Below are 12,159 nucleotides of genomic sequence, written 5' to 3'. Positions count from 1 at the left end.
TTTGTTAAATAGTCTTCAATCTTTCTAGATTTTTTTTCTATAAATATGGATAGAAAAAAAAATCATTAAATATACTTAGTAATATAGGTTGACTGCTGATAGCTTTTGCTCTGAATCGTTATTCATATGGATTTATTGAATTAAAATTTAACACACATATAACAGTTGCTTACTCAATGACATGGTATCAAGTATACTCGACATCTACCCACAAAATTAAAAATTAAATCGAATAATGAATAATAATAATATAATTTGTTTACCATTGTCAATTGACAAATGGTGATGATTTTAAAATCTTAAAGATGCATCAGGGTCCATTATTTAAGATAATGGAAAGAACTGTCAAACTATAGAAACCTTGAAAATATTATATTTGAGTTTTTTTTATAAATATTGAAGTGAAACTTCTATACGGAAGGTACAACCTCAAAAAATTGTGGAACGACTTTATACAGTCATGACACTATTCAATAGCGTAGTGGTCAGTCCAAGATGCTACTAATCACGGTATAGCGGGTTCAATTCTGGTCTAGGGACAAAATGTTTATTTTATTTTTTCGTTTTTGTGTCTTCGTGGCCAAGTTGTGACACCCGATAATCAATTATATTCAGGGCTTAGCACCTGAATTATTGTTTTGGGTTTTGGGTGCTGGATGTATTCGAGAGAACACCGGAATAAAAAATTTAAACAAAATCTGATTTTAATAACTGTTATTATTTGAATTAATATTAGTTAATACGGGTGTTCAGTAGTCTAGAAATAATGAATATGTATGCATAAATATATAAACTTTTAAGGGTACACACTATCATCCTTTTTTTGTTTTTACCGATACTAATTTTTCAATCCACATGTCTATTTAAAATATGGAACAAATACAGCTTAAGAACTTGTGCTCAATTATCATTTGTATTTTCATTATGTCTTAAGTTACTGAATAAGTTTGAAAAACTCGTTGCTCTTTTTACATTCAACATTTTTTGGATGATACATTTTTGATAAAAAAAATTGTTAGATAATATATTTCTTAAAATTGTTATTATATATTAATACGTTCACTGCGGATCATATTTTTGTATACTTGTTGTGACGCTGAAAAAATTCTAGTTTAAAAAAAAATTTCCTAAAAATTGAAAAATTAAAATATCAGTGTACGGTTTGCACTTGATTATGAAACAATGCTTATAGAATACGCTGACAAAAAACCGAAGTTAAATAGTAACGCTGACCAAATTATAGTCCACTAAATAACAAGGTACATTATGCCAATTGGCGTCATTCAGCATATGCGAATTATGTGAAATTACGCTTTTTGGCGTCATCCGCAGTGAACGTGTTAAGTAATTAAAACGACATACATAGGGAATTTTACCCTTTATACTATGGCAATAGAAATTTCCAATTGACAAAAAATTGAGTTATTTATTTTATTTACAGTGAAACAACTCAATTTACAAATAACTGCGTATAAATAAAAGTTGTAAGTATAATATCAAAATCAAGTATGATGGTCAAAATATCATATATGGTCATATTCAGCATAAAAATACATACTAATTAACAAAAATGATTAAAAAACTGTCTTTTGAAATTTGAATTTTGAATACCTACAACAATTAATGAAAAATTTAATTGTTTTCCTGTTTTTTTAATGTAAAAAAGAACTATAATTGTTTTAAACACTTTCAGTTTCAGCAAGTTAAAAAATGTTTAAAATTAAAAATGAATAAAGAACATAGGGTTGTATTAAACTGCATATTTTTATTAACTTTAAATTAATTAGTAAATGCCAAATGCTCATGTATGTATTATTTGTTAGTTAAAATATTACCTTTAAAATATCACTCTGCTTCGGTCCGATATTTTGTTTTGAAACTTCTATGGACAGTGAACTCAATTTTGGTGGTGGATTATTTGTTAAATTTAAAGTGTTCATCTCAGTTAACACATTTTTTAGGATATCATTCATTTCAACCTAAAATAATACATTTGATTTAGTTTAATTTACTCGTTCAATAACAAATATATTATAATTTACTAAAACTAATCATAATATTATATTCCTTTATAAAGCACTAAACAATAATAAAAAGACAATATTACATCCTCCACCCAGGCATGGCAGATACCCACGGGTGCCCACTAAAAAATCTGCCAAAACTACACACACGTGTTACATCTACAATTCCCTCCCCTACAAACAAAAAACAAACAACTAATGGCCAAAGTTGCCGGGCTTCACGATCAACAAAAAAAAAAAAAAGACAATATTTTCAAAGAAAAATATTGTAATAAACTTAATCTAAGGTTATCTAAAAGCAACAATATTAATTTAAAATTTATTTCACAAATGATAAGTAGGATATTTTGTATAGTTATACATGTATAAGACCAAATTCAACAATAATCAACAACAAAAATACAACATAATTTTTAAGAAAAAGATAATGTTAAAAATAAATAGCGATATGTTATGAAAATACACTTTACTTTTTAAAAAATAATAATATAATTTGAGTTAAGAATTTGATTTAAATATATTATGATGTATATTGTTTTGTAATAACTTTTTTTTTTAATGTTTAGTTGTTATGACACCAGACTGGCAAGTATTTTGACCTATTTTTCCCAGTCCTTTGAATGGAATTATAGACAAGTTCTATTGTAGATGTAAGTTATTTAATTAAAAATTTTAATCATTTTTTAGTTCAGGCATAGATAAAATTATAAATGTTTTAAAATATAATTACAACCATAATTAATGTAATCATTAATTATTATTGTGAGTACCTAGTTAACTTTTAAATTTTAAAAATTTTCCAAAAAAACTATTGGTAAACAAATTTTCTCTAAAAATCCTTATTTAAATGCACTTATTCCTAAACAGTGGAACCTTGATAAGTCAAACCTTAATAAGTCAAAATAAATTACGTTCCCTTGAATTTAAACTGATTGAGTTCCATTGTACACCATAAATCATAATATTTAATAATAATAATAAATCACTATATTAATTCTTCTGTGCTAAGGCAAGAAAAGCTAGACAAGTGCTAAATCTCTGTATTCTATCTATACTCTCGTTTCAAATAAGAGTAATCTCAGGCGGTAACCTATTTCAGTCAGACAACTCTATAGGTTAAATCAGTTTTTGTTGTCAGCTTTTTTTAACAACAATATGTCATGGCTTAAAAATTGTTTTACCGTATTAATCTTAGTAAAATATGCAAGCTAGATAGTTGTTAGAATAATAAAGTGACAACTCAGCGCGTGTTAGCCACATCTATTGACATGGTCATACACAGAAGTGCATCCCTTAGAACTTTTATTTGAGACAGAGTATAGTTAATTATTTTTATTAACAAATAATAAGTGCTAACTTGGTCACAAAAAGGTTGCATTTGTGAATAGTACATATATAGCACAATCATTGTATAATTTTTAACATTTTGCAAAATATCATAGAATTTGTAAGTATTAAACAAATAAGGGTATAAAATCACATCCAAAAACAAATAACAATATAACATATTATATTTATACAGTTGAATAAAACATAATATGCTTACGAAGTTAATGATGTTGAGTTCAACTAATTTTTGAACAATCATAGGTTCTGGCTTTGATTTTATCATAAATTTATTGATTTCTTCAATCTGTTCTTTATTATATGATGAAAGTCTACGTTTTTTGCACTCCTAAAATATAATTCAAATTTCATGAAACCGAGAACTCTATATAAATATAAATCTTTAGAACCAGTAATATTCATGAAGGTTACATTTGACCAAATTTCATTTGATAATGACAGTTAAATCCTAATAAAAGCCTTAACATTATGATAATATCAAAATATCATGTCTAATAAATAATACTTTTGAATCTACTCAAGCTGTATCATATTCATATACAAATAGAAATATATCAGATAGAAAGAACAGACTTAAGTTTAGTATTAAATATATGACAAAAATAAAGATTAATAATAGTCAACTAAATCAGTGGCGTAATATTGGCATTATAACAATATATAAAAAAAATAAAAACGATATTACGCAGCCAAAGTTAGTTTCTTAGTTATAACTGTAGCTTTCTCGGTTCTTTCCCGCGCCAAAACAGTTTTTGGTATGCCGCACGTGTCTAAGACGGAAACTACATATAGCGGGTGCAACATTCTTTTTAAATAGGTACACTGCAAATGATAACATTTTTAGTTATCATATAAATATCAGTGACAATATATTCTGTATTATTCTGTATCATTAACAAAATACCTAATAGATATTTTTAACAAATTAGATTTTTGATATTAAATGGTTACATTGCAAATATGTTATTCAGGATAAACATTTTTAGATATCAAATAAATATTAATTATAACATGTACAGCAGATATCATACAAAAAATATCTTATATACATTGTGCACAAATTATTTTTTGATATAATAATCTTAATGTAATAAAGTTTTCATACAAATATATAAACCTAATACATTGATTTTCAATTATCGTCAAAACATTGAATGTATATTAACTAACGAATATACAAAAACATATTTACACTGAATATCAAATATATATCAATACATTATATTTGCTACATGGGTCCTAACTCCTAAGTCTGTTAAAATGGGAAGGATAATGTTAGTATAGAGTATACTCACCAAAAAATATAAGGTACCTAACAAGTGTAATACCTAAAATAATTGGTGATCCAATTAGTATAGTACCTAAAAAAAATCTAGAACCCAACTATAGTCTGTTCCATCTAAGAGTGAACCACTCGGTTGTCCAAAACACGTTTCTTCCGTGCATCCCCACCACAATCTGGACATCGGTGAGAGATAGTGTAGTACTTGGGATCAAACTGGGATACGCGGAAAAAAATAGAACCTGGGGGTCCAGGCTAAAAATTAGAGTAAATGAAAGTAAAAAAAAAAATTGCAACACCGTAAATGTTAACCTAATTACGTCACTGAACTAAATACTATACTGAACTATAGCTATATATAACTCATTAATCATAGTAAATACATCAAAATAGAAAATTGTAGTGTTTTAATGGTCATGAGTTCATGACTCATGAATATCATAATGTAGGTAAAAAAAACCATGAAAAAGGCCATGCAAAGCAAATAAATAAAAACCTTAAAGTATGAAACATTTTAATACCGTTCTATGATTTGATTTTCCATCTGGCGATTTGTATTTTGATTTTGATTTAAACTGCAATATAAGTATATAACCCTTAGAACTTAGAAATAATAAAATAATATCTATACTAACGTATTTGGTACTAAAAATAAGGTTAACTAATAATTTATATTTATTTAAAAATATTGAGTAATATAGAAAAAGATTTAAATGATAAATAACATCTATTACAAATTATGAATTTTGTTATAAATGTATTTTAGACTTCAACAAAATATATAATATTCAAGTGCTTGTGTATTAATTAAAATCTACTTTAGTTTTAGTCATTCTTAATATTATTTATTTTTCAACAATATTAATCTACTTTTGTTTTCTCATTCTTACAATACCCAATACGGAAAATTGTACGTCCAGAATATCCATAAAATCTTTTAATTTAATTTTAGAGTAAATTAAGCCGAAGCCCCTCGTCCCGAAAAAGACACTCCCCAATGTCTTCGATGTCAATCATATGGTCATACACGCACTTACTGCAACCACCACCCCAGATGTGTTCGCTGCAGTGATCCCCATGACTCATCACAATGCCAAAAAGATCGAACCCAACCCGCCAAATGTGCCCTATGCGGTGGCCCACATCCTGCCAACTACAAAGGTTGCTCAGTGCACAAAGAACTCAGCAAAAATAGAAAACTCTTACCATCAAATCCCTGGCATAAAAATGCACCGAACCACAAAGCATCTTCCTCCTCACAAGAACCTCATAAAAACACCCACGTGGAATCCCCTCCCCTGCCACAAAATACGCCCAACCATTCACACAGAACACATCAAGAATATTCTATCCCTAGTGTTTCGAATAACACAACGGACCAACTCACGTCTTTCATCATGGAATTCAGGTCGCTAATCAATCCCCTGATATCTCTACTTACATCACTCATCGAAAAACTTATCTCAAACAATGGCCGAAAGTAAGTTATCCGCCTTAACCATTCTCCTATGGAACGCAAATGGAATCACCAACAACACGGAAGAACTTAAACTTGTTCTCGCGGAAAAAAACATAGATATAGCTCTCATCTCCGAATCTCATCTCACCTCCAGCTCAAAATTTAAAATTTTCAGATACGACTGCCTTCAAGCCAATCATCACAATGACTCAGCTCATGCCGGTGCTGCATTACTAATTTCAACTAAAATCCCACACTCACCTTTTACTCCTAAATCTAACCAACACATGCAGATAGTCGCTACATCTATAAACATCAACTCCATACCCACGTCTATTGCATCAGCATACTTCCCACCTGGATCACCTTTCCCTGCAGAAGACCTGTCACTATTTCTTCAAACACTAAATCACACATACATCATAGGTGCTGATTTTAATGCGAAGTACGAAACATGGGGCTGTCGCTCAAAAAACACTAGAGGTCGCACTTTACACAACTTTATAACAAACAAGCGCTCTAAAGTTATCTCTCCAGCCTCCCCCACCTACTGACAACTCACGCAAACCGTCACCCCGATTATCTTGATTTTGTTCTATCTAACCTCCCCAATCACATCCATACAAATATTTCTAACCTAATTGACCCTGCATCTGACCACACACCACGCATCCTCAAAATTCAAGCAAATGTTCCCTTCCACCCATTCGTTAAAAAATGCACAGATTGGAACAAATTTTGCAATATTATGTCAGCTTCTTCCTCTTTAAACATCAAGTTAAAAAATCTCACCGATATAGATACTGCCATAAACAACCTCACAAACAACATTCAAGACACATTTCAAATATCTTCCACCACATCTGCAACTCAAGACAACTCCAGTAGAAATATCACTCCTGAAATAAGAGAGCTCATCTCTCGAAAACGTCGGGCTCGAAACATTTGGCAACAAACTCACTACCCGATTGACAAACAACGGTACAACTATTTTTCCAACAAACTCAAGATAACTCTCAAGAAACATCAAAATCAACCTCCCATATTCAATCTCTTTCACCCTCAAATGGGTCTCTCTGGAGAAAAACCAAATCCCTTTTAAAGCATAAATCTACCATTCCCCCTCTTTGTTATCAAAACAACAATCTTGCTACCACTGACCAAGATAAATCAGATCTTCTGGCTAACCATCTTGCTAATACATTTAAACCTCACATCTCCCCTGATGATACTCACATGTTTCAAGTTGATCAATTCATCTCATCGCCTCTGCCCATGGCACTTCCAGCCTCCCCAACTACTCCTGGCGAAGTTCTATCAATTGTTAAAAAACTCAAGAATAATAAATCACCCAGCCATCTCATTAACAACAAAATAGTCAAAAACTTACCACCAAAAACCATCATTCTTCTCACCTACATCTTTAATGCTATATTTCGGCTATCTTATTTCCCTACCACTTGGAAATCAGCACTCATTATAACTATACTCAAACCAGGCAAACAACCTGATTTGCCTGAATTGTATAGACCAATCAGCTTACTACCCACGTTTGGAAAAATTTTTGAAAAACTTCTCCTCAAGAGACTCGTGACTATCGCACTCAAACAAAATGCCCTTCCCAGCTTTCAATTCGGTTTCCGTGCCAAACATGCAACTTTTCACCAGCTGAACCGCGTAGTGGACCACATTGCTACATCTCTAGAAACAAAAAAATATTGCTCAGGACTTTTTCTCGACGTAGCTCAAGCCTTTGACACTGTTTGGCACGACGGTTTATTATTCAAACTTAAAAAAATCTTCCCAGCACCCTATTATTTACTCCTAAAATCATACATAAATAACAGAACATTCAGAGTCAAATTAAAAACCACATTTTCCAGCACACAAAACATTCTAGCCGGTGTCCCTCAGGGAAGCGACATCGCTCCTTTCCTATACACATTGTTCACAGCTGACATTCCTACAACGGATAACACCCTAATAGGGACATATGCCGACGATACCGCAATCCTTTCATCCAGTCAAGACCCCCACGAAGCAAGCAGCCAACTTCAAAATCATCTGAACAGCTTATCTCACTGGTTCAAAGCATGGAAAATCAAGATCAATGACTCCAAATCTTCTCATGTCACTTTCTCCCTCCGCCCCGGTGACTGTCCTCATATAACATTTGAAAATGCAATCATTCCTCACACAAATTAAGTTAAATATCTCGGCTTACTGTTTGACAGAAGGCTCACCTGGGGCCCTCACCTCAAAACCAAACGTAAACAACTAAATAGCCGCTTACACATCCTTAGGCCTCTCATGAAATCTAATATGTACATCTCCAACCGTCTACTACTCTACAAATCCCTTCTGCAACCTATCTGGTCATACGGAATCCTCTCTGGGGTACCGCTAAACCATCGAACACTAGAACCATACAAGCATTCCAATCCATTTGCCTCCGCATGATTGCTAAAGCCCCTTGGTACGTCACAAATCATCTCTTCATAATGACCTCAAAATCCCCACCATTAAACAAACAGCTATCACATATTATCTTCGCCTGCACTCCAATATGGAACATCACTCAACTTCATACCAATACTCTTCCAGACAACCCAGCCAGACGCCTCAAACGTGAATGGCCCAGAGATCTTCTCAACGCACATTAAACTTAACCATGTATATTACTATTTACCCTCCACGTAGAAAATTTCTAATGTGAAACTTCTACTCATTGTAATCCCCTCATTGCCATAAATCAATATTCACATTTACTTATTGTACCATTGTATAGATTGTAAATTTTCATAAATAAATGTCATTTAAAAAAAAAAAAAGAAGAGTAAATTAATGTATTATTATTTGTATTATAAAAAATCTAAAATATCATCTAAATTTTAAGATTTCCAATAATATCCAATTTTGAAATGTTCATTACTTGCTTTAAAATATTATATCAAAAAAAAAGTCCAGCTTGGGGCCCAAGGTAATTTATTACCTTTAAGTTTCATGATACATCAATTCACTCTAATATTAAAAACAAGAGTTGAACGAATTGTTCTGAACGTAAAATTTGTTATGTTGTGCGTTTGTAAGATGAAGAAAACACATTGGGTATTATTAGAATTTATCACTAATAGCATATTAGTGCTGATTTCATACATTTTATCTTAAGCTGAAATACTTAAAAGAAAACATATTGTTCTAATATTTTATATTTTTATTTAAAATTAGTCAATGAAGGAAAATTTCTTAAGGTGACACACCAAATTATTATTTATATAATAATAGTATAATTTATTCAGTACTGAAAATTAAGATAGCATTATAAGATTTACCTAACCACTTAGATATTATGTTAACATTAATTGATCGAGGAATAAAATTAACTGACAAAATATACAACAAAAGAAAAAATACTAATTAGTAATTACATTACTAACCTCGTTTAAACTGGATGATTTTGAATTTTGACTATCCTAAAATAAATATTCACTTTGTTTATAAGCAATAAATGCATAAGTAGATTTGTAAGTTAGATTAGTTTTATATTTTTACTCACAATACCATTGTTACCCTTGGATTTATTTATAGCATACATAAATGTATGATAATTAAGAACATCCAACATTGTTGTGTTTTTTTGCCTTTCAATATCGATTGGAAAATTATTTGAATTCCACTCATCAACCATATTATTATCATGGGAGTTTTCTAAGTATTTTAATGTTTCACTTATTGGCAATATAATATTTTTCTTTTTGCCTTCATGATTACCACTAAAATTATCAATCTTTACTGTGTCTTCTGCGAACAAAAAAATAAAAAAAAAAATAATAAGAAAATATACCGCAAACATTTAACTTACCGTTTGTATTGTCTGCTACTTCAATATTACATAAAGAATTAATTTTTACAAGAAGATCCTCAGCCAGTAATAACTTATCTAATCGATATAATAAAGTTGGCAGCATTAAAGCTTTTAACCAATAAACTGATGGGAATTTATGCCAAGTACAAAATTCTGGTACAAGTATCTCAATGTATTCACTTCGTTTATCAATTTTACCGGTAGAAATTCTAAAAACAAATACAAAAATTATTATTTTGTAATACAATTCTTCATTACTATTATACTACCTGGGAACTAAATAATTAATTTTTGACACACCCAATGATTTTACTTTTATCATAGGTTGATTTTTATGGGCAACCTGAATGCTATACTTATCACTAAAGTATGTTGCATATGTATCATACTCAGAAGTTGGAAAAGAACTTTCAGGTGTCATATCCAAGTAAACATCAGTGACAATATATCTCTAAATATTACAAATATAAAAACCAACAACTGTTATCAATAATTTTAAAATATATTATTTATTTTAGTAATAAAAATATAATACAAGGTATATAGATTTTATATATTATACAAATATGTAAGTATATAATTTATGACACTTATAAATTAAACCTTGTATAAGATATAATATATTTTACTTATTCATTGACATTAAGATAGATTCATCTATAGTATTTAGGTTTATAAATAGGTTTAAAATAACTTGGAACAGTAAAAGTCAATAAAAAGTAAAAAAGCCTAAAAATTTAAGCTTGTGCAGTGGTGTGCCAACTTTTTTAAAGTGGAGGATATGAATTTTTAACTATTCTCATACCATGTTATATAGCAATAAATGGCGTTATCATTTATTTAAAATTATAAAAATAAGGTAAAAGGGGGAGGGAGATGACACCCTCATTCCCTAGTGAAGCACGCTCCTAAGTCCATAGTTTTATTTAATTATTCTTTTATATTTATTTTATTCTTCAAATTTCTAAGTAATATTTATAAAAACTTTGTTTATTTTAAGATACATAATCATAGATATATACAACAACTAGATAGCTGTTTTTATACTAAGGTTGTAGGTGGCCGCCATTTATAAAGCAGGCAATGTTTACATTTATTTAGATACATATGTGCTGTAATAATATTGCTTTGTAAATGGCGACAGACTTCAATGATAAGGAGCTGGCTATCTATTTGTTGTATATATATTGTATATATTGTACATAATACTGTTTCATAATTGATTTTCTGAAAAAAATATAAGTGTATCTATTGAGTAATACCAAAACAAATCTTATTTAGTATCAATTCAACATTTTGAATTTTTTTTTTCAGAAACCCATGTATTTTAACATTTTTTTTTCTTTTTGAAATCAATAGTTTCTGAGTTGTGCACAAAAATGTAAACTAATATTGTATTTTCACCACAACGCTCAAAATATAGTTTGAAAAACAAATAAAACATTCCCAATAAGCGGCGTACTTGTAGACTGGGCATCTTTCCACCGTGAAGACATATGATGTCATAATTACAAAGGACAAAAATATTATTGGTTAGATTTTATTTAAAAGAACATGTATGTAGATTGATTATATTGAGTTCCTTAAAAATGGTCGGAATTGTATCCCCAAGAGGAAGACTTTAATATTAGAGTGAATAGAATATTTATAAAAATCTAATAGGCATCTTCGTAGGATTTTATCGATATTTAAATTTTGAAGGTAGAATAACTATGTAAAACCGTACAATTTTAAAATACTCTTAACTTGCTTTAAAACTAAAATAACTGTTGAAATTTTAAACGAAATATTATATCTTGTAGTTTATAAGTTAACTATTTACACTGTAGTACAATAGACACAGAATAGAAATGTTTAATACATCAGATCTTATTATAATATCCCTTTAGCTTCTGTATATTTGTATACTTCAACAATAAAAATACATTTCTAGTTAATATCCTTACATTAATAATTGATAATAGGTAAAATCACTCTAATATTGAAGATAAAAACATAAAATTGGTTCAGTTAAAAGCAGATTTGCTACGTTGTGTAAGATGTGGAAAACACAAGTGGCGTTCTTTAAGTTTTTCATACAATAATTAAAATACCGAAAATGTCACAAATTGTTGTTGGTATAACGTTTGAATTTAAGATTTGACAAAATGCGTAAAAATCACAAAGATGATTTTAGTTATCT

The 12,159-nt window shown here is 29.8% G+C and overlaps 1 protein-coding gene across 5 annotated transcripts in view; it reads right to left on the bottom strand.

Moving 5' to 3' along the window:
- The window catches only part of LOC132952907 (endoribonuclease Dicer-like), a 34,653-nt gene that overhangs the window by 6,503 nt on the left and 15,991 nt on the right, over positions 1 to 12,159 (bottom strand). For 2 of the 5 annotated variants that reach the window (XM_061025410.1, XM_061025409.1), the window contains exons 17-23: positions 10,247 to 10,428; positions 9,975 to 10,186; positions 9,669 to 9,913; positions 9,550 to 9,585; positions 5,175 to 5,228; positions 3,571 to 3,699; positions 1,836 to 1,979 (exon numbers count right to left, since the gene is read on the bottom strand). In XM_061025410.1, coding sequence (XP_060881393.1) covers positions 1,836 to 1,979; positions 3,571 to 3,699; positions 5,175 to 5,228; positions 9,550 to 9,585; positions 9,669 to 9,913; positions 9,975 to 10,186; positions 10,247 to 10,428 — 1,002 coding nt within the window. The remainder of the gene's footprint in view (positions 1 to 1,835; positions 1,980 to 3,570; positions 3,700 to 5,174; positions 5,229 to 9,549; positions 9,586 to 9,668; positions 9,914 to 9,974; positions 10,187 to 10,246; positions 10,429 to 12,159) is intronic. The other 3 variants (XM_061025411.1, XM_061025412.1, XM_061025413.1) reach the window with 3 other exon arrangements.

The sequence above is a fragment of the Metopolophium dirhodum genome, chromosome 9, assembly GCF_019925205.1.
Source record: "Metopolophium dirhodum isolate CAU chromosome 9, ASM1992520v1, whole genome shotgun sequence".
In the NCBI taxonomy this organism is placed as follows: domain Eukaryota; kingdom Metazoa; phylum Arthropoda; class Insecta; order Hemiptera; family Aphididae; genus Metopolophium; species Metopolophium dirhodum.
This window is presented reverse-complemented; position numbering and strand designations above follow the sequence as displayed.